Raw genomic sequence first — 23,436 nt, 5'->3', positions numbered from 1 at the left:
TAAAAGATTTGAGCGTTCAAAAGTATAACACAAATGCGACTGATTAAACCACACTGAATACATAAAAAGCTCAAAAAGAAAGAGAGACAAAGAATGAGAAAAGAAAAATTTAAAAAGTTCTTTGCCTACTGTGGGGCATCTTGCTTCTAGCCAGATCTGAATTCAAAGGGAAGGGAACAACTTTCTCTAAAAATGGCTCTTGTCCTAGCAGGAGTCCTGGATGTGAAAATACCCTCAAAGCTGCCTCCTTAACAGATGACTACAGAATCTGAGATGACATTAAGAATCTAGTGGAACAAACAAGAAGGCGTCAGTGAGTTTCTAAAACTGTAAGCATTATGTGATCCTTCTAACTTACCAAATTATTAATATTTTATGAAACACAATTTTGAGAGGAAAAATACAATGAAAATGAGGCTAGAAATACCAGATTGGGAAATGATACTGGATTGGCTTCTTGGTAATCCTGGGTGACTGACTTAACCTTCAAACCTCTTACCTACTAAATTTTTGCACAGTCAGCCTCAGAGCAGTCAGAGGTAATGAGACAGTGCAGATAAGGCTGCTTTGTGAATCATAGGTAGTAATACTAACATCAACTCATACAAACGTGATTCTACCCCTGATCAGTTTCAACCAGGTGCCTGCACCCGCACAGAACAGGTGAGAGACGGTAACAGTTCTTCACTTCCACTGCTCTCCTGCACTTGGTGACCAGCAGATTTGAGGGATAAGAAAGAGGACTTAAGAATGTCTTTCAAGTGTTATACAATCTTATCAAAACAGGAAGCTATGTATACAGTTGAGCTTTACTACCAAACCACAACGAAACAGCCAAGTGTGATGGAGGGAGAGTGAAAAAAGCCTTCTGATAGAATGAAAGCTTCGTGGACACACCTGGAAAGAAAGCTAAGGACTGGGACAGGAAGGATCTTGTGTGTGAAGCTAAAGAGTCTGAAGTATTAGAGAATGGGGAGCCCTGGGGGTCCTGGCAGGGGAAGATCATGAAGGGAATGTTCATGAAGACAGTTACGGTGGAGGAATATGGGCTGCAGACAGGCTGTTTCGACAGACAATGAAGCCCCAAACCAGTGAGGGTAAGGAGACAAGGGGGAGTCACTGAGAAGAAACCTGAGCACTGTGGTTGTGTCTCATTACAGAGAGGAACCCAAGTGGAAAGCAGGCTTTAGTTTTCAACAATATAGCAGAAAGTTTTAACGTACAATAAAACATTAATTTGTAAAAAAAAATACATAGCTAAGCAAGGGAAGAAAATGAGGGAAATCCATAGAGGCCAAAAGTTATGAATCTCAAGAGTTACCTGAACATTAAGATTTTCTGGTGGTCCTGGTGGCTTAAACTTATTAGCACTAAAAGGCTAGCAAGATAAGAAAAAGCCTAGGGTCTACCCGAACTGGGAAGCCTGACAAAACCCCCTCAAAAAACTGGGGCCTTAGGAACCATGGCAAAGGGTAAATTTCAAAAAGATCCTTCACTACAGAGAAGAACAGTTAAGAGAGCGTAGGGGGTTTGACATTGGCCTTCCAAGAGACATGCTGCCCACATTCTAATTCCTGGAAACTGTGACTGTGACCTTTTCTGGAAAAATGGCACGAGGACAGAAGAGTAGGAGGCAACGTGACCAGAGGCAGAGAGCAGAGTGATGCAGCCACGAGTCAAGGAGCGCTGGAGCCACCAGAAGCTGGAAGAGGCCAAGAACGGATCCTCCCCAGAGCCTTCAGAGCGGATACGGCCCTGTTGATGCCCTGGTTCCACTCTGACCTCAGAAACGTGAGAGAACGCGTGCCTGTGATCTCAGGCCCCTCAGTGTATGGAGATCCACAGTGCCAGCCACAGTAAACCAGGAAGAGGACTTGCCTCACTCAGCCTTGTTTTGAGTAGAGGTAAACAGCACGTGTCCCCAGGAGAATTCTGGTGCTCACACATGACTGGGGCCAGAACTTTCTCAGCACTCTCTCTGTAGCCCAAAATAATTGAGTTTAAATGGGGCCTGGGTTGACAGTGTCCCCAAAGAACTAGAGAAATGCTCCTTTAAACTGAGATTCAACAGGAACATCACAAAACAAACGGTCAGAATCAACACTGTCAGAACTCCAGAAAACAGTCAAAGGTTTATGGCAACGAGTGAATGTGAATCAAGGAAAAGGTGACTTGAAAAGGGTAGGACAGATCTGTAGCATTCTCACTTGCACCTGGCCCAGGCCCCCAGCTTGGCGGTGGGCTTGAAGACAGCAGCCCATGTTCCTGGTGAGGGACCCTGGTCTATGTCTCTTCTAACCTGGGGGCTCCCTGAGGGCTTACAGAAGGTGCTTGTCTCTGTTTTGCCTAACACAGAACTCACTCGGGGTGAAAAAGCAGTGGGCTTTGCTTGAAAACACTGTAAGGCAAACAGAAAGCTACAGCTGCCTGGGGCAAAGGTTATGGCTGAAACACACCATAGACAGCTCAAGGTCTGAGAGGCAAAGCAGAGGAGTCTCTGTGGACAGTTAGGGCATTAAAAAGGGGCCATATATACTGGACAATTAACGAGCCACACGCATGCCCAGGGCAGGGTGCATACACAGACAAGACCTGAGAAGACCCCAAGCTTTCGCTTCTGAAAAAGGGAAAAAGCTATTCTGATCAGATTTGGCTGATCTCCAGGCTTGGTGCAAATAGGAGGTGAAGGCTGAGGCAGAGCTGTGAATAGCCCGGCTGTGCCCAGGGAGCGCCCAGCACAGAGCCCCTGCAAAACCTGGGGAGGGGGTATTCTGTTTTCAAACTTTTAGCTCCTGGAGGTCAAGGAAAATCTCTGTCAAAACAGTAGCTGAGCACAAGCTAAAGGAACAGAGAGTTCAGTGACTACACACAACCAGGAATAGAGTCTTTGCAAAAGTAGTTTGGAAAAGTCATAAAACAAATGGACGATTACAGCCTTTGACAATCAAAAACAGCAAACCCTGGGAGGGGGAGAACCTGATTTCCAGAGTTACCACATTGTAGTATTCAAATGTCTAGTTTTCAACCAAAAAAATCACCAGGCATACAAAGAAACAGGAAAGTATAGCCCATTCACAGGAAAAAATAAATAGAATCTGTCCCTGAAGAAATGTAAACACTAGAACTTACTAGACAAAGACTCTAAATCAACTGTCTTAAATGGAAAACCACAGACCCCTGGAAATGCCAACAGAAACCAGGGACAAAGAACCAAAAGAAACCGAGAAAACAATTTATCAACAAAATGAGAATGTCAATAAAGAGAAATTATAAAAAGGAACCAAATAGAAATTCTGGAGCTGAAAAGTAAAATAACTGAAAAAAAGTCACTAGAGGGACTATACAGCATATTGGAGCAGGCGGAAGAACCAGTGAACTCGCAGACAGGACATCTGAAATCATCCACCTGAAGGAACAGAAAGAAAAAAGAATGAAGAATAGTGGATAGAGCCTACCGGCCCTGCGGACCACACGTCAAGTGGACCAACATGCGTGTGACGGGAGTTTCAGAAGGAGAAGAAAGAAAGGGCCAGAAAGAATACTGGAAGATTAAATGACAATCTTGAAAGCAGCAAGAGAGAAGAAACATACTAAAGAAATCAGTAAGATTAACAGCCACTTTCTAATTGAAACCGAGGAAGCCAGGGGCAGTGGGATAACATATTTAAAGTGCTAAAAGGAACAGCTATCAACAAGAATTCTCTATCTGGCAAAACTATTCTCCAAAAACTAAGGAGTAATTAAGACATTCCCAAACAAACACAAGCTGAGGGAGCGCGCTGCCACTAGGCCTGCTCTCCAAGAAGTGCTGAAGGGACCCTTCAGGTTGAAACGCAAGGACACTACACAGTGATTCACAGCTGTATGGGTGTTGCATTTTTGGTTTGTAACTCCACTTTTTGTTTTCTACATGATTTTTTAAAAAGATAATATACAAAACAATTAAAAATTTATGGTTTTGGGCAAACCGTATGAAGACGTAAAATCTAACAAGAATATCAGTAGAGGAAGAGCTGTATAGGAGCAGAGTTTTATATGCTATTAAAGTTAAATTGGTATCAATTCAAACTAGATTGTTATAAATTTAGGATGTTAATTGTAACCCTCGTGGTACACACTAATATCTAAAAAAAAAAAAAAAAACCACAAAAGGAAATGAGATGAGAATCAAAACAGCACACTACAAAAAAGTCAACTAGACACAAGGGTGGCAGTGGATGAAGGAAATGAGGGGCAAAAAAGGCATAAGACTGACAGAGAAAATCCCAGCAAAACGGCGGCACTCCTTCCTCATCAGTCATTACCTTTTTTTAACCAGAGCCTAAAGCACCTGAGGGAAAGGAAACACCCAACTCGAGCCCCCTCTAGCCTTCCTTTCCCACATCAGGAGGAAAGAGAAAAGGCTGAGAAACACCTGTGAAGGCCACAGCCCAGGGCCAGGCTCACGGAGACGGAGAACTAAGCGTAAACTCTCTAACACTTCCTGCTTCCTTCAGCCTGTAGCTTACCACAGCGCCGGACGGCCCCCTCTACGACGGGTGACAGGGATTACAGCCGAAAGAACAGGCGCAGCTCTGACAGTATTTAAAAAAATTCCCTAGGGAAACCACAAGACAACAGAGGAGGCAGAAACAAGGGCTCCAGAGGAGATTGTGGCCTCTGACACCCACAGCTACAGCCAACAACAAACACAGCCTGACTACTGCCAGATAACATAAACCTCACAATAAAGGCCTGGTCACCCCAGTTCTTCTCCTCAATACATCATGTCTGGCTATCAGCAAAAAATTACAAGGTATTCTAAAAGGCAAAAAACACAGTAGGAAGAGACAAAGCAAACATCAGATGCAGACTCATATGACAGAGATGTTGGAATTACGGACCAGGAATTTAAAATAACTAGTGTTAATACCCTAAGGGCTCTAACGGAAGAGTGGACAACATGCAAAAACAGATGGGTAATTAGGCAGAAAGATGGAAACTCTAAGAAAGAATTAAAAGGAAATGCTAGAAATCAAGACACTGTAACAGAAATGAAGAATGCCTTATATAAAAAAATCTATGCCTAGGCTTATCATAGTCAAACTGCAGAAAATCAAGATAAGACGTAAATTTGGAAAAGATAACATCCAGCAATTTTCCACCCGTGCTGGAAGACACAAATCCTGGTTCAGAAAGTCCAATACATCTCAGGCTGTGAGACTATAAATAAAAGGATGGGATGGTAAAATGTTTCCAGTGGGGATGACAAGAAGGACGGCTATAAACAGAAAATGCAGATCTCACCAAGGGCCGCTGTTTGGGGAGGGGTTGCAATGGCAGCAATATTAAAGTGAACACGTGTGATATCTTTACAGGATAGAACAGAATGCAGAGGGGAGGGCTAAGATGTCAGAGAGAAGCTGTGAGAAGAGCCACAGAAGCTGACGTTGCAGAGTGGATGATGGAAAGGGAAGGCCGAGAGAAGGAGAAAACAGGTCCTTGCAGACACCAGCCTGTGCCTTGGCAAGGTCCTGGGTCAGAGTTTTGAGTCTCTGCTTTCTGGATTATGAAATGGGGCATATGCTGACCGATGACCTGGCGCTTCACATTCTTATGTAACTCATTGAGGCAATGCATGTGAGCATGCTTTATAAGCTGTAAAGGAGGAGGTACAATGTCATTTATAAGTTCCCTTCAAGCTATTATTTTGCAATACTGTGATTATTTTGATTCTTGGGGAAGAGAACAATTTTAGGATCAGCAAATATGCTAATTTACCTAGAACAACATAGCAACATACCAACATAATTCTTAGGTTATTTCCAAAGCAAAAAGTAACCATCTTTTTAATTATTATTATTTTTTTAACATTACAGTATGGCCAATTTCTGAAGAGCAAACAAACAAAAAAACAGTAGTACTCTCTCACACACATAATCTACAGTTGGTCAATGGTATCAAATTGAAATTTCAACAAAAGAAAAACAAAATGAAAAAAATTTAGTATGTTTTATAATCTCCTCACCATCCGTTTGAGTCTCATTCAGAAACAGCTTTAATTTCCTGCTCCGAAGGCCAAACACCTTGGCTGCTTCATACAGAAGACCCTGGTGGGTGAGTCCACTCTGCCCAAGTGGGTTTTCAAGCAGGAGAGTGCCCACTGTTCCCATTAAACACTCTACAGAAGAAAGAACAAACTGGATTAAATCCTAGAGTTCACCCCCTAGCTATTGGATCCCTAGGCAGGGCTGCAGACAGCACTAATGGCAGAGCTAAAGGCTTTGAAAGCCAGCCGCGGAAACAGGAGCACGAGTGGGGCAGCTGTACAGTCAGCAGATGCAGCCTTAAACAACCCACAGAGGGAAAGGGGAAGGGGAAAAAGAAGAACCAACTAGTATAAAAGTCCAGCAGCTTGGGGAAGAGATATTCAGCAAGCAGTCAAATGAAGAGCCCGAAGGTTTCAGCAACAAAGTGCAAACGAAGACCCCAAAATACCCAGAAAACATAAAGTCAACCTAGTCTGTTGATCAAGACATGACTTACATACAACAGTTTTCAGAACACTTTCCAAGGAAAAAAAACAAGGCAAAATTAAAATGTTTTGGTGGGGTCAGACTGGTGGCACAGCGGTTGAGTCTGCATGGTCCACATTGGAGGCCCAGGTTTGCCGATTTGGATCCCAGGCATGGACCTACGCACCACATGCCAAGCCACGCTGTGGCAGGCATCCCACATATAAAGCAGAGGAAGATGGGCACGGATGTTAGCTCAGGGCCAGTCTTCCTCAGCAGAAAGAGGAGGATTGGCAGCAGTTAGCTCAGGGCTAATCTTCCTCAAAAAAAAAAAAAAAAAAAAAGCTAAAACGTTTTGGCACTTTAACAATTTAGCTTCATTTAGCTGTAATTTTTACCTAACTAATGCATGTCATTTCCTGACCACGTCAGATGGATGAGGGTGTTTCTACATAAATACACTAAAAGAAACAAGCCTTGTGCACTCCCCAAGGCCGTGTGGGAGTCTCCACTTTAATCACTACACTGAAGCTGCCTTGAAAAGTCCATGCAAGTCCGAGAGGTTGAATGTTAAAAGAAACAGTGCCCACATTGCCAGGTGAGGGTGCTCGCAGTTGGGGGAGGCACACACCTTGTGGGTCCGCGTCCAGAAGCTGTAGGTTGACATACTGACAGAGGAGAGCACTGGGACTGTCGATCAGAGAGGGGGCCGATCCTGCAGTCACACACAGTGTTTTTCCACTAAGACTCAGTAAATCGGTTTGGTTTTGTATTTCTAAAAATAACAACAACAATCATTCTTTCAGGGGTAGAGAGATCAGAGCTGAAGTCATTCACTTTTTCCTATTTAATTAATCTATCATCTATCCTTAAAGTAAGGCTTTCCATTTATTTCTGTTTATCAAAGGACACTATCTTTTCTATAAAATCAGGCTTTAACGATGTGCAAATAGTAGGAAAGTAGTGTTGCAAAATAAATAGCATAATATTCATAACTTAAAATATAAGGAAAATTGTTTACTCCCCTTTTACCATTTTCTCTGTATATTACAGCTCCTCTTAATATATCCTCCTATATTAGAATCCCAAAATTCACCATGAAAAGAAGCTTTATAATAAAAAATGATAATTATAGTCAGAAGATAAAACAAGTTATTTGATTCAACAACATGTGGAAAATAGCAAGACACACAGAACACATGTAGCATAATTTATATAAAATTAAACAGTATTAGGGATGCAAACACAGGTGAACGACTGGTAGTGGCTGTGACCGGGGACAGGAGAAGTAGCATGTCTGACACCGGGCTGGGGCGGATCCTCAAGGAAAAAGGGACCTGCCCCACCTAGTGGATGGATGCCCATGCCCAGCCCGGGGCCGGGGGTTTTCTCTCAAGCCGCACCTGTCACTTCATGGAAACTCCTGTAGGACCAGTTGATAGAAATTATTTCAAGCCTGCTGTGTGGACGGTTCTGCATGACATGCTGCCCCATGGAGAGTGGACGACTGCAGTCCTACAGCCTGCTTTGATTCTGGGTGGCCCTGAAGAACAGTGGTGGACGGGAATCCTCCCAGGGGGTACCACTTCATTTAGAGCAGCTGGTTGTTCATTTTGATCAGGAGAGATTGCCAGAGGAATGGATCTATACTAATTCACGGGCAGTGACTAACAGTTTGACTGAACAGGAATGGTTAGGGATTGGAAAAAACAGAAGTGGTTTGCAAGGAAGTCAGGGCAAGAGGTATGTGGACAGATCACTCCAAATGGGCAGACTGTGTGAATGAGGATCCTAGAAACTAGGTGGATAATACGACCCATTCTGTGGAAGTCAGCTGGTCTTTCCCAGTCACTCCTGTCCTTGCCCAATGGACTGATGAATGAAGAGGCCATCCTGGCTGGGAATGGTGTTACAGATGGGCTCAGCAACATGACCTCCACTCCCGAGGCTGATTTTGCTACAGTGTTTCTCACCCGCCAACAGCAGAGGCCATCACTAGCTCCCAGCATCATATTATTGCCAGGGGAGTTGAGGAGGGCTCCTGACGGCAGGCTGGCTACTGGGCCACTTCCACCATGGAAGAGGCAGTGCCTATTTCTACTGAAACAGACACTTCTTTTGGAAATGGATTAGCTTTGCTGCCTGGAATGCTTCCGTCAAACTCCATGGACTGTCTTATTATTCACAATATGCATCTCACACAGCATTGCTTCTGACCAAGAAACTGATTTTTCAGCAAAGTGTGGTAAGGCACGCACGTTCAGGAAATTCACTGGCCATACCACGTTCCCCATCATCACGAAACAGCTGGTCTTGAAAAACAGTAGAATGGCCTTTTGAAGACTCAGTTTCAGGACCACCTGGGTGGCAACACCTTGAAGGGCTGGGGTAATGTCCTTCACGATGCCCTTCATGCTCTAAATCAGGGACAGGCAGACTATGGCCCCTGGCTGGCTGCCTGTCCGTTTACGTAAACACAGTTTTAATAAAACACAGCCTTGCCCCTCTTTCACATATGATCATGGCTGCTTGTGCATTATAATGGCAGAGTTCTAGCTCCTAGTCTAAAATATTTACTTTCTGCCTTTTGAGAAGAAGTTTGCTGACCCCTGCTCAAAATCAGAGACTCACATATGGCATGTGAAGATGAAAGCTTTGACCCATTGTCAGTTACAGAACTGAGACTGTAATGTTATGAATTCTTTCTTATTTATATAAGAATATATTTGTGTACATATTAACCAATTCTTATTTTTTCCACTCTCCTACTTTCCTATCATATAACATAAAGTATATTAACAGAATTTAACTTTATATGTCAAGTCAAAGGGGAAAGGTGCCTCAAGCTAGAAGAGAAACCAACATCGCCACAGATAAGGTGACTTTCTAAGCGGTATTGGGTGAGATGGTTAGCATATTTTCAGTTGTACAAGGGATAGTTGAACATGTGACTTTTAATTTATGATGGTCTTATCTGGAAGTGAGATATGGTTTACAGAGCCATGTGTAGATGCCAGAATCCTAAGGGGTGGACTGTGGGTGGTTTCACCCTGTGTCAACTCAGCTAAGCTAAAACTGCTTCCCAGAACTCTCCGCCTGGCCTGGTCTGGGTTGGGGCTGACCACAGAGAAAGGTGCACAGGGTTTGGAAGGGAGGAGTTTAGTTACAGCCACTTTGTTTGAAAGGTCAACGTTGGGCCCAGGCACCATTCAGCTTTCATGGGCTGCTGCTTGCTGGGTCAGAGTGGACAGCCACACTCTTCCTGTGCTCTTCCAACTTCTGGGCCAAGCAGACGAGCACTTCTCTGGCAAAGCTTCTTCTGCAGGTCCCCTGACAGTTGGTGTTCAACGTGGCCAGACAGATGTGGGTTCCGGTCTGCCCTTGCTCTTCCCTGCTTCTCATCCTACAGTGTTTTCAGGTAGACTCAAGCTGTCCACTGGCTTACCAGCTTCCCTGGGTGGATCCTGGGCAGAGATTTTTTCTTAGATCCTCCAACCAACCAGTCTTCCAGACCTTTACTTTCCCAATTTCTCCCACATTACTTTTGCTTCCCTTAAATGACACAATGGTAAATGGTCTTCCACAGTGGTTCTATCAATTGACAATCCAGCCGTGAAGGACAGTTCCTATTACACAGCTTCCCAGACAACACTGGACCCCGTAATTTTTCTAGTTTTTGCCAATCTGGTGGCATGTAATAGTACCTCATTGTGGTTTTTATCCGAGGTTTAGCAGTTTTCCCTTTATTTCTTGGTCATGATATTTACTCTTTTAAGCTATTTAAAAGTTTCTGAAAATGAGCATTCAGATTCATGGAGTGAGTGTACTAGTTTCCTACAGCTGCCCTAAGAATCATAAACTGGGAGGCTTAAAGCAACAGACACTTGTCCCACAGCTCTGGAGTTGAGAAGTCTGGAATCAATGTGATAGCAGGGCTGTGCTAACCCGGACCTGTCGGGATCCTGCCCTCCTCCTCCTGGCTTCTGGAGGCTCCTGCAACCCCTGGCGCTCCTCGGCTTGCAGCTGTGTAATCCCAGTCTCTGCCTTTGTCATCACATGGAGTTCTCCCCGTGTCTGTGTCTTCACATGGCTCTCTTCTTCTAAGGACACCACGCACATTGGAGTAGGGCCCACCCTACTCCGGTACGACCTCATCTTAACTAATTACAACTGCAACGACCCTATTTCCAAACAAGATCACATTCAGTGTTACTGGGTAAGGACTTCATTCAACATCTTTTTTTTTTTGCCGGGGTGGGGGTCACAATTCAACACATGACAGTGGGAGAGAATGTACTTATAATTCTTCAAAATTTTATTTAGGCTTGTCTTACTGAGAATCTGGATTTAGCAAGATGCAGGCAGTATGTTTAATGAAGTTAAAACTCACCAGGGAAGTCTCTGAAGCCCAGAGTCCATCACATGGCTAACAGGCAAGAGGTTGAGTTAAAACTGTCATCTCTAGCAAGTCCAGTGTTCCTTAGCCCTATCACACAGTAAGGAGCACCAGAAACACTGTGGCAGGCACTGCTGAGAGCCCGTCCTGACTGACAGAGTCAGGAAGAGGGCAAAGGCTACATGCATAACTGGTATGAAGCAATCATCTCCATGGGTCCACCTCATGTCAAAGCACATGGATACCTTTCAACTTTCCACGTACCTGTTTCACCATGGAAGACAGCCAGCCTTGTAGTTTTTACACCAAAAATGCTAGTAACAACACTCTTCAGCTTTAGAAGGTCCAACCTATTATCACCTTTTGGATTTTCCAGAAGCAATACTCCACCTAAAAAGCCACAAATATAAGTAAAACTGAAGAAAACACATTAAATTTGAATGAAAAGTCAAAGGAGACAAGGGGGCTCAAGCTCTAATTTCCCTTTAAGTATATACTATATACACTCTTAACATGTGCTTTGGCAATCTTTGGTAGACATGTTCCAGGGATGGAACTCCATCAGGCAATCTGCTCATCTTTTTCTAGATTCAAACTTGTCTCTATGATCTGCATTTTTCGTTTTGTGCCATTTATAAATCCCTAGGGCTCAGAGTGCTAAAAAATACTATCTGACGTAAAAATAACATCCTCAAGTGGCCCCTGATGTTGATCTATCCTATACTCTAGATTCAACTCCAGATATTTACTTCGCTGACTTGTTTGAACATTTTATTTTGAGATAACCATAGAGGCATGTGAGGTTAGAAGAACAGTAGAGATATCATGGGCTCTTTACCTAGTTTGTCCCAATTAACAACTTTGAAACTATAGCACAATATTATGACCAGGATACTGACATTGACACAGTCAAGATACAGAACAACTCCATCACCACAAGAATCCCTCATCTTGCTCTTTAAAATCTACACCTATTTCCCGCCTCCCTCTACTCCCTAATTAACCTCTGGCAAACAATCTATTCTCCATTTCTATAATTTTGTCATTTCAAGAATGCTATATAAAGGGAATCACATGAGACATAACCTTTGGGATTGACTTTTTTCACTCAGCATAAATCTTTAAAGATTCATCCAGGATGCTGCATTAATCAATAGCTTGTTCCTTTTTATTGCTGAGTCGTTTTCTATGGTTTGGATGGACGAGAGGTCGTTCAGCCACCACCTATGAAGAACGCTTGGGTTGTTTCCACCTTTTGGCTATTACGTAGAGTACAGCTACTATAAACACTTGAGTAGAGGTTTTTTGGTGAACATAAACTTTCATTTCTCTGGAATCAAAATACCCAGAAGTGTAATTGCTGGATGATTGTGGAAAGCGAACATTTAGTTTTTTAAGAAACTGCTACATGTTTTTCAGAGTGGCTGTACCATCTTAAAACTCCTACCAGCAATACATGAGAGACCCAGTTTCTCTACAACCTCACCAGCATTTGGTATTGTCACTATTTTTTTTTTTTTACTATTTCAATAGGTGTGTAGTGATATCTCCTTATGATTTTAATTTGTATTTCTATAACGACTAATGATGTTGTACATTTTCATGTGCTTATCTGTCATCTGTATATTTTCTCTTGTAAACATCTGCTCCTCTCTTTTCCCATTTTCTAATTGAACTTTTTAACTGCTGAGTTCTGAGAATTCTTTATATATTCTAGATACCTCCTTTGTTAGCTATGTGGTCTGCAAAGATCTTCTCCCAGTCTGTGGCTTGTTTTTTCATCCTTTTCACAGGATCTTTTGCAAAGCAGAGTTTTAAATTTTGATGAGATTCAATTTATCAGTTTTTCCTTTTATGGCTTGGGCTTTTGGTATCAGGTCTTAAAAACTCTTTGCTTACTCCTGAACTCTAAAGATTTTATGTTTTTTTCCTAAATGTTTTATAGTTTTACTTTTGAGTCTGTGATCCATTTTCGGTTAATTTTTATAAAAGGTATAAGACTTAGGTCTGGGATTTTTTTCTACGTATGGATATCTAATTGCTCTAGCACCATATAATGAAAAGACGCCTCAACTGAATTGCTTTTGTTCTTTTCAACAAAAGCATTTGGCCACACTGTGTGGTCTATTTCGGGTTCTCTGTCTGGAACGCTAATCTATGTGTCTGTTCTGTACTCATGCCACAGTCTTCAGATGAGTCTTGAAATTGGGTAAACTGATTTCTCCCACTATATTCTTATGTTCCTAAATTACTTTAGCTATTTTATTTCCTTTCTCTTTCCAGATAAATTTTAGAGTAATTTTGTCTATATCTACAAAACAATATTGCTGAGATTTGATAGGAATCAAGTTTAACCTGTATATTAATTTGGGGAGAAGTGACATGTTTACTATATTGAATCTTCCAATCCATGAACATGATGTCTATTTATTTAGTTCTTTGATTTTTTTATCAGTATTTTATAGTTTTGGCATAAAATTTTATACATGTGTTTTTAGATTTACAGTGTCCTTTTTTTGAGCAATTGTAAATGGTACTGTATTTTAAATTTCATTCTCCATGTGTCCACTGCTAGTATACAAAAATTAAATTGATTTTTGTATGTTTATCTTATAGCCTGTGTATTTGATGAAAGTTTTTTCTTTTGCTTTTTATAAGCAATGTGATTTTATTCAACTATTTTGAAGATAAAACCCCTCAATTAATGCTTGAACCCAAAAGGTATAGAAAACTGGCCAAAAATACTTTAATAAATTTAAAGGTCATTTGTAGGTTTTTCCTCGTAACATGAGTGGTGTCAGCCAGACAGGAAATAACAAACCATATCAAATCACGTTAAAGCAGATGATCAATCTGTGGCTCCATTGGTAACTACTCCTAGGAGAGTAACCTTGTTGGAGTTGGGAGCTCTTCTTCCCAATTATTTGGTCAGCTGGCCCAGAAAGGGACAGTACTGGAGTCAGCAGAGGAGGGAGCTAGGCCCCATCTGTCTTGTCACTTCTCATTCTGGTGGCCCCGACTGAAGCTGACACAGAACCCTGGCCTTGCTGACATCACTGATGTACATCCACTGCCCCTCGGACTGACTGCTTCCACAGGGTCCTCTCACTGCCTCTCCCCGAGACAAGCCAGGATGTCAGCAGTGATGGGCCAGCCCACATGCCACACACCACTGAACTTGTGCAGCAGTTCAGGGGACCATGTTTCACCTGAGGCATCATCACAGGTCCAAATGAACACACGACCATCCTGGGAACAGCTGGTGACAATGCTGGTGGGCCAACCAATGGAGAGGTCTCAGGACACACTGTAGATTCCTTGGGATTTTCTATGTAGACAATCATGTCATCTTCAAATAGGGATAGTTTTATTTCTTCTCTTCTGATCGGTAAGCCTTTTCTTTTCTTTTCTTGCCTTATTCTACTGGCAAGAATTTCCAGTACAATGCTGAATAAAAGTAGTGAAGATAGGCATCCTTGCCTTGGTCCTTATTTTAGGCAGAAAACATTCAATCTCTTCCCATTAAGTATAATGTTAGCTGTAGGTTTTTTGTAGATGCTTATTATCAAGTTTACAAAGTTCTTCTCCCTGTTTTTCTGAGTTTTTTTATCAGGAATGGTTGTTGAATTTTGTCAAATGCTTTTTCTGTAACAAATGGTATAATCGGGTAATCTTTTAGCCTGTTAATATGGTAGACTACACTGATTGGTTTTGGGATACTGAACCAGCCTTACATTCTTAGAATAAACCCTACTTATCATAATATATAATTCTTTGTATATATAGCTATATTTCATTTCATGATATTTTGGTAAGAATTTTACATTGATATTCATGAGGGATACTGGTCTATAGTTTTCTTTTCTTGTGTGTTGTCTGCATCTGGTTTTGGTGTCTAATATCTTACTAAAGTGAGTTGTGAGTGTTCCTTCTATTTTCTGGAAGAATCGGTGTAGAATTGGCATTCATTTTTTTAAAGTCTAGTTGAATTCTCTAGCAAAACCATTTGGATATGGAGATTTCTTGAGAGTTTTAAAATTACGAATTCAATCTCCTTATTAGCAATAGGGGTACTGAAATGATCTATTTCATACTGGGTGAGTTGAAGTAGTTTTAAAATTTTATTGAAATCATAATAGTTTATAATATTGTGAAATTTCAGTTGTACATTATTGTCAGTCACCATTATATGTGCCCCTTCACCCCTTGTGCCTACCCCTCAACCCTCTTCCCCTCTGGTAACCACTCAACTGTTCTCTTTGTCCATTTGTTAGTTTACCTTCCACATATGAGTGAAATCATATGGTGTTTTTCTTTCTCTGTCTGGCTCATTTCACTTAATATAATACCCTCAAGGTCTAACCATATTGTTGCAAGTGGGATGATTTTGTCTCTTTTTATGGCTGAGTAGTATTCCATTGTACATATATACCACATCCTCTTTATCCAATCATCAGATGATGGGCACTTGGGTAGCTTCCATTTCTTGGCTATTGTGAATAATGCTGCAATGAACATACAGGTCCATAAGTCTCTTTGAATTGTTGACTGCAAGTTCTTTAGATAAATACCCAGTAGTGGGATAGCTGAGTCATATGGTATTTCTATTTTTAATTTTTTGAGGAATCTCCATAGTGTTTTCCATAGTGGCTGCACCAGTGTGCATTCCCACCAGCAGTGTACAAGGGTTCCCTTTTCTCTACATCCTCTCCAGCGTTTGTTATTTTTTGTCTTGGTGACTATAGCCATTTTAATGGGTTATCTTAGTGTAGTTTTGATTTGCATTTCCCTGATTATTTGTGATGTTGAACATCTTTTCATGTGCTTACTGGCCATGTGTATATCTTCTTTGGAGAAAAGTCTGTTCATATCCTCTGCCCATTTTTTCATTGGGTTTTTTGTTTTTATGTTGTTCAGTTGTGTGAGCTCTTTATATATTCTGGAGATTAACCCCTTGTTGGATATATGATTTGTGAATATTTTCTCCCAGTTGGTGGGCTGTCTTTTTGTTTTGTTCCTGGTTTCCTTTGCCTTGCAGAAGCTCTCTAGTCTGATTAAGTCCCACTTGTTTATTTTTTCTTTTGTTTCCCTTGTCTGAGGGGACATGGTATTCGAAAAGATCCTTCTAAAACGAATGTCAAAGAGTGCACTACCTATATTTTCTTGTAGGAGTTTTATGGTTTCCGGTCTTACCTTCAAGTCTCTGATTCATTTTGAGTTAACTTATTGTGTATGGTGTAAGATAATGGTATACTTTCATTCTTTCGCACATGGCTGTCCAGTTTTCCCAACACCATGTATCGAAGAGACTTTCCTTTCTCAATTGTATGTTCTTAGCACCTTTGTTGAAGATTAGCTGTCCATAGATGTGTGGGTTTATTTCTGGGCTTAGTTTGTGCTTTTTGAGAAACTGGTTCATTTCATGCAAGTTGTCAAATTCACGTGTGGAGAGTTGTTCATGGTATCTGCTTATCTTTTTGATTTCTGCAGTCTGTATTGATATCTTGTTTCATTCGTGATATTGGTAATTAGTATCTTCTTTTGTTCTATATCAGTCTCACTAGAGGTTTATTGATTTTATTTTTTTTTGAAGAACTACATTTTTGTTTCACTGATCTTCTCTATTGTTTTTCTGTTTTCAATTGTGTTGATTTTTGCTCATTTTTATTTTCCTTCTGTTTACTTAGGGTTCATTTTATTTTTGTTCTGCTTTTTTTAGTTTCTTGAGGTTGGACCTTACATTATTGATTTGAAACCTTTCTTCTTTTCTAATTTTAGTCTTTGGAGATATCAATTAGCTGCTTCCCAGATATTCTGATATGTTGTATTTTCCTTTTCACTCAGTTTTACGTATGTTTTCCTTGACATGTTTTCCCTGATCATGGATTATTTGGAAGTACGTTGTTTACTTTTGAAGTGTGTGAAGATTTTGCTTTTATCTGTAACTGATTTATAGTTTGATTCCATTGTGGTCAGAGAACATACTCTATATGATTCCAACTCTTAAACTGAGTTTTGTTTTATGGCCCAGGCTGTAATCTATCTTGGTAAATGTTCTCTGGGAGTTTGAATAGAATGTGTATTCTGCCGCTATTCGGTAGGGTGTTTCATAAATGTTGATTAGATTCTGATTTCTGTGTAGCTGTTGTATTAATTGTTCAAAGAGGTATAGGCAATTCTCAAACTATAATTATGGATTTTCTAATTCTCCTTTAAGGTCTATCAGTTTTTGTTTCATGTGTTCTGCAGCTCTGTTGTTAGGTACATACACATTGAGGATCATTATGCTTTCCTTGTGGATTGACATATATTATTCAATGTCATAGGTAATTTTCTTTGCTAGGAAGTCTACTTTATGGAAATGAACATAGGCATTCCTGCTTTCTTTATGTTTGCACAATATATCTTTTTCTATTCTTTTACTTTCAAGCTACCTATATTGTTATATTTAAAGACTTATATAGCTATAACATATAGCTGGATAATGTGTTTTCATCACTCTGTCAATCTCTATTAATTGATGTATTTAGACCATCTATATTTAGTGTAATTATTGATGTTAAGCTTAAGCCTTCCATTTTATTTTCTGATTTCTATTCTGTTTTCTTTTCCCAAGCGTCCTGTGGGTTACCTGAATACACCTTAGGATTCCATTTTTCTCTGTCTAGTGTTTTTGTACGTATTGCTTAGTACAGACTTTTGTAGTGGTTGCACTAGGTTGTACATTATATATACATAACTACTAGTCTACTGGTGTCAGTGTTTACCAGTTTGACAGAAATGTAAGAACCTTACTTCCTTTTACATCCCTTGGCTATTCCCCATTTATATATTTTATGTCTTAAATATTTCTTACATATGCATTGAGATGTTACAGTTTTTGCTGTAACCACAAACATAAGTTAGAAAATTCAAGAAGGAAAGTCTGTTCAATTCACCTGTATTTTGACTCTTTCCATTGTTATTTCTTCCATACTGATGTCCCTAGATTCCCTCTTTTATCATTTTCTTTCTGTTTTAAGAATTTCCTCTAGCTATTCTTTTGGGTTAAGTCTTGCTAGCGACAAGTTCTCTCAGTTTTCCTTCATTTGAGACTGTCTTGATAGTCTCTTCATCTGAAGATATTTCTGCTTGATACAGAATTCTGGGTAGACAGCACTTACATTTTAGTGTTTGAGAAATGTTGTCCTTTTACCTTCTGGCCTCCAAGGTTCCTGATGAGAAATCCAGTATCATTCAAATTGCTCTTCTCCTTTAAGTTAGGTGTTGCACATCTCTCTCTCATTGCTTTCAAGATGTTTTCTTGGCCTTAAGTTCAGAAGTTTGCCTATGCTACATCTCGATGCAGATTCTTTTGGGGTTATCCTGTAAGGGATTTCCTTAGCTTCTTGAATATGTAGATTTTGTGTTTCGTCAAATTTAGTAAGTTTTCAGCTATTATTTCTTTGAATACTTTTTCTGTCCTGTCTTTTTCTTCTCTTTCTCTCAGAATTCAATCACAAGAATATTAAACTTTTGTTATTATCCCACAGATCTTTGAGGCTCTGTTCATTTTTTTCAGATTTTTAAAAAAAACTGTTGTTCAGAATGGGTACTTTTGATTGTTCTACCTTCCAGTTCACAGATTCTTTCCTGTCTCTTCTATTCTGTTGTTGAGCCCATCCACTGAGTTTTTGTATTTTAGTTATTGTATTTCTCAGTTCTAAAATTTTTACTTGATTCTTTATATCTTCTGTTTCTTTGTTGAGGCTACTTTTCATTTGTTTCTACTGTGTTTATAATTGGTGTGTGAAGCATTTTTATTCTGGCTGCATTACATTTTTCAGATAATTTTAACATTTTTGTCATCTTGGTGTTTATAGGTATTGATTGCCTTTTTTCATTCAGTTTAAGATCTTCCCTGTTCTTGGTATGATGAGTAATCTTTAATTAAAACCTAGACATGTTAGGTATTAGGAGACTCTGGTTCTTATTTAAACCTTCTATTTTAGCTGGCTTTGTCTGACATCACACCGCCAGGGGAGAGGGGACACTGCTTTGTTACTGCCTGCTGGGAGGGTGGGAAGGGAAGTCTGGGTTCCCTGTTCAGTCTCCACTGACACTAAGGTCAGGATTCCTTGCTACTGCTGGGAGGGGGCGAGGAGGGAGTTTCCACTCTCCTCCAGGCCTCCACTGCTGCCTCCGTGGCGGTGAAGAGTGGGAGTGCCTGCTTACTGCTCCCCATGTGGCCTTCACTGATGCCTCGGCAGGCAGCAGGGATATGCAGCCTCGTTCCCACCGGGCGGTGGTGAGAGGGAGGGATGCCCTGCTGCTGCCTGTGGGGACGGACATCCAGGCTCTCCACATGCTCTACCCTGACACTGCTAGGCAGAGGGGTTCATAACTGCCTGGGTGGGAGGAAAGTCCCGGCTCACTACTTAGTCTTCTCTGATAGTAGCGTGGCGGTGGGGGCTTGAGGCTCCTCAGCCTGGCAAAGGTCTAAGCTCTCCACTTGGCCTCTGCTGGTGTGAGTGGCAGTGGGGCCACAGTTTCTTCTCTTGCATTTGGCTGGAGTAGAGCAGTTATTATCTACAAGTTTTCTGTCTTGCTAGGCTGCCCCTCTTCTGGTCCTTCATCTAGAGAGAGAAAGATTTTGTTGGGGCAATTTTGTGCATGCTTGTTGGCATTTCCAGGTTGCTGGCTTCTTCAGCTCCAAGGCTGCGGTACATGAGGCAAAAAGAAAACCCTGAGAACTCTCCACTATTTTGTTGCTTGGTTCCAAGGTCCCTAGCTGGTCTGTCTTCCCTCCACCTTTAAGAGTTTTTTTTTTGTTTTAAAGATTGGCACCTGAGCTAACAACTGCTGCCTTTTTTTTTGCGTGTGTGTGTGTGGGTCCTTCTAGTTGTGGCATGTGGGATGCCGCCTCAGCATAGCCTGACAAGCAGTGCCATGTCTGCACCCAGGATCTGAAGCAGAGAAACCCTGGGCTGCTGAAGCAGAGTGTGTGAACTCAACCACTCGGCCATGGGGCCGGCCCCAAGAGTCTTCTTGTAGTGGTCTTTACATACCATCTCCAGAGTGTTCAGCTGTACTTTGTGGGAGGAACAGGGAAAACTACATCTAGTCCATCTTCCTAGAAGTGCAAGTCCAATCATTTACTTTCAAGGATTCATTTTGATGACAATTAGATAGAAAAAGTTATCCAGTTTTACCAATTCTCTTATAAAAGCTTTAAAGACATTCACAGGTTTAACTAAAACACAAAATACAAACCATGGAATTCATTTACGCTCTTACCTTGCTCACTGCCATTTGTACAAATATTAAGATTGACATATGCGCAAGCAGGGCCAGGCACAGATGATCCTCTAGTGAGTGTAATTTCCAGGTCAGACCCCTTCAACTGAGAAGAGGGGAATATATGAGTGAGCCACTGTAGCACCTGACCACAGTGTCACCAAACAACACAGAAACTATTTCTTCTCAGTAAGAATCAGAGCTCTGTACAATTCTGATAGCACATTCAGTATCATTACCAAAAAAGTCCAGAACTACAATTTTTCCCCTCATTTTTTTCTTTTTACCTTGTTCTTTTAAAAATGTAAATTTTTGATTATATAAGCAATATATGGTCATTTTTTAAAAAGTCAAACAGTTTAAAAATATGCAAAATAGAGAGCCAGCTCTGATGGCCTAGGGATTAAAGTTTGGCATGCTCCACTTCAGTGGCCAAGGTTTGGTTCCCAGGCACGGAACTAGACCACCTGTCTGTCAGTAGCCATGCTGTGGCAGCAGCTCACGTAGAAGAACTAGGACCTACAACTAGAATAAACAACTACGTACTGGGGCTTTGGGGAGGAAAAGTAAAAAATTAAAAAAAAATAAGCAAAATAGAAAATGAAACCATCTTGTAACTTGCCCCAGTCACTTTCAGCCCCTGCTCCTCTATCCTATTTGTCCCATATAAAGTAGGAACAAGGAACAAATGACTGAATGAATGACTGACTGACACAGAAAAGGATTGATTCCCCTGTTACAAATGATCCACTTCTGAATTATGGGCCAAGGTCTTCCATGTGTGGGTATCAGATTTTCATAGTTACATCTAAAATGGGCCAACAGGAGGCGAAATTGTACCTTTATGTACAACTTTCTCTCATAAAAGTTAACTGCTTTTCAAGTCAATTGCTGTTTACTTTAACAGTAATTCCCAGAATCCACAATGCTGACTTCCTAAGTTTTAGAGAAAACAGGCCCATATGCCATCTGATCGCCTGACAATTCTTACGAACTTCCTGGCTCCCTCTCCCCAGAGAACTGCCGTGAGGACAGCTCTACTTTCCCTCCCTCTCTCTCCTTCTGGACACCCTTTTGCTGACCCTCTCACTCCAGAGCAACACTTCAGGACCGAGGACTACACCAATTGCTACTAGGGGCCAGAATATCAAGATGTGAGTACATAAACTTAACATAAAATCTAATCCTAAATCTCCTAATAGTTCAACAGAACTCACCTGTGTTTTTTCTTGAATAAGGATCTTATCTGCTGTAGGAACTGGATATGGTTTCAAGGGAGCCTTTATGGTGGCAAATATGAACTCTGTGTGGCTTTCGATAACATTGTTCAGATACTCTCCTTCAGACTTTGCTTTATAATAAACTGTTATTTCATCAGTTGGAACTAGATTGCACTGAAAGCACATACAGAAAATTTAAAGAGGGAAGCACATCTGTTAATCAAAACATAAGGTGCTGTTGAAAAGGGCTGACGGTCCCATGCGGGGTCATCAGGGAAGGGCACAGTCTCCTGTCCCATCCTCCCCATGAAATAAAGGAGTCACCGAGCAAGAACCTCCTCACAAACCTCTGACCTGAAACAGAGCTCGCAAGCGCCCCATTATCTGCTGGAGTGGCCTCCTCAGATCCCAGCCCACAGGTCTCAGACACCAGGCCTGATGACGAGGACTGCTGGAGGCCTCCTCAGGTAGGAGCTCCCTGGCTCTCTTGCCTGCTGAGGGCAGGCAAAGGGCTCTCTGTGCCTGGTCCGGCTCCCAGCTCTTGAATGAGAAAGAACCACCCCGCGCTGTTCAGATCCAAGACTCTCTCTCCTGAGCCAGGAGCCCTTCCAAACTGACTGCACCTCTTCCCTTCCTCAGACAGCCACTGTCAGCTCTGGTGACCTCTGCACCAGTTAGGAGAACTATCTATCCAGAAGATGATTTTGTAGAAGCCCTAGGGAACTGAAAAAGGAGGACAAGGGGCACAGGTTGGCTGACAGCTCCTGATCAGAGAAACCAAAGAGCCACGTCCAGCTTGGGGGTGAACAAGCAGGGAGGGGAAGAGGCCTACCTTTCCTGCAGAGTACAATCTGAATGGACTGAAGATCACTGACTAATTATCATTAATTGATTACTATGGTTCAAATCACCTGCCTCTCCTGTCCTCCCCAAAAAACAAAATAAAAAGCCAAACAAAAAAACCAAACGCCCCAACAGCAGCTTGTTCTTAACCTGACAAACTGACCTTTTTGCGAAGTTTCTGGATGCGATTGATGACTTCCCGAGCCATTCCTTCATCCACCATTGACTGGTCAGGGGTGACGTCCAAGAGAACCAAAGCCTATAGGAACGAACAGTGCACGACATGACAGTCAAATAAGAAAAACAGTTCTTTCAAACTCAGCAAAATGCTATTTAAAACTAAATTCTGAGAAGTCTATTATGATGCACTATTTATTCATGCAACTGAGCGAAGGAAACAAAGTCAAATCCAGTTTCTTTATAGTTTGGGTCCTTCTTTGTAACCAGTGAGTCCTTCATCTCTGGAGAGAGGCGTAGCTGTCCCTTTTCCTTCTGTAGGGTGCTACTCACAGGAGACACCCTAAGATTGGCTTTTGTGAGTCTCTCATGTAATTTCACTTTTTGTCTATCTAATAAATAATATCAATGCTTCTAATAAATAAGATCAACAATCATGAAACCCTTACAGCAGCACAACTTTTCACAATGGACCCACCACAAACTAGTGGACTGAAGGCCTCAAAGCAGCCAACTCCATTCTTTTCTTTCCTTTTTTTTTCCTTGAGGAAGTTAGCCCTGAGCTAACATCTGCCGCCAATCCTCCTCTTTTTGCTGAGGAAGACTGGCCCTGAGCTCACATCCGTGCCCATCTTCCTCCACTTTATAGGTGGCATGCCTACCACAGCGTGGCTTGCCAAGCGGTGCCATGTCTGCACCCGGGATCCGAACTGGTGAACCCCAGGCTGCTGAAGCGGAACGTGAGCACTTAACCCCTGCACCACTGGGCAGGCCCCCAACTCCATTATTTTCTTAAACCATGACCCTTTTTATCCTTTGGTTTGTTGGTCTGTTTCAAGACACGGTTTCTCTACAATGGACCACAATACTTCTTATGTGATTTAGTTTAAGTTGCCATCTTCTTGTCAACTTTGTCTGCTTTTCCATCTCCTGTGTTCTGAAGGTGTCGATGATGATGTGGTAATAACAATGGCGTCACTTCCATTATAGAGGGGGTGTACTTGTAAATTAGGCACCATCCCCATTTACC

At 41.5% G+C, this 23,436-nt stretch overlaps 1 protein-coding gene and 1 long non-coding RNA gene across 2 annotated transcripts in view; one reads left to right on the top strand and one right to left on the bottom strand.

Annotated features, from left to right (window-relative positions):
- Positions 1 to 23,436, bottom strand: part of IARS1 (isoleucyl-tRNA synthetase 1) — a 79,414-nt gene that overhangs the window by 1,611 nt on the left and 54,367 nt on the right. The window contains exons 28-33 of the mRNA XM_070590554.1: positions 22,393 to 22,488; positions 21,384 to 21,560; positions 20,167 to 20,272; positions 11,155 to 11,280; positions 7,126 to 7,269; positions 6,008 to 6,160 (exon numbers count right to left, since the gene is read on the bottom strand). Coding sequence (XP_070446655.1) covers positions 6,008 to 6,160; positions 7,126 to 7,269; positions 11,155 to 11,280; positions 20,167 to 20,272; positions 21,384 to 21,560; positions 22,393 to 22,488 — 802 coding nt within the window. The remainder of the gene's footprint in view (positions 1 to 6,007; positions 6,161 to 7,125; positions 7,270 to 11,154; positions 11,281 to 20,166; positions 20,273 to 21,383; positions 21,561 to 22,392; positions 22,489 to 23,436) is intronic.
- The window catches only part of LOC139078721 (uncharacterized), a 52,947-nt gene that overhangs the window by 23,516 nt on the left and 5,995 nt on the right, over positions 1 to 23,436 (top strand). Inside the window, exons 2-3 of the long non-coding RNA XR_011531744.1 lie at positions 212 to 329; positions 21,183 to 21,320. This is a non-coding gene — a long non-coding RNA (uncharacterized lncRNA). The remainder of the gene's footprint in view (positions 1 to 211; positions 330 to 21,182; positions 21,321 to 23,436) is intronic.

The sequence above is a fragment of the Equus przewalskii genome, chromosome 22 (genome assembly GCF_037783145.1).
Source record: "Equus przewalskii isolate Varuska chromosome 22, EquPr2, whole genome shotgun sequence".
NCBI classification, from domain to species: Eukaryota; Metazoa; Chordata; class Mammalia; order Perissodactyla; family Equidae; genus Equus; species Equus przewalskii.
The sequence above is the reverse complement of the archived record's forward strand: the minus strand, read 5'-3'. Positions and strand labels throughout refer to the sequence as shown.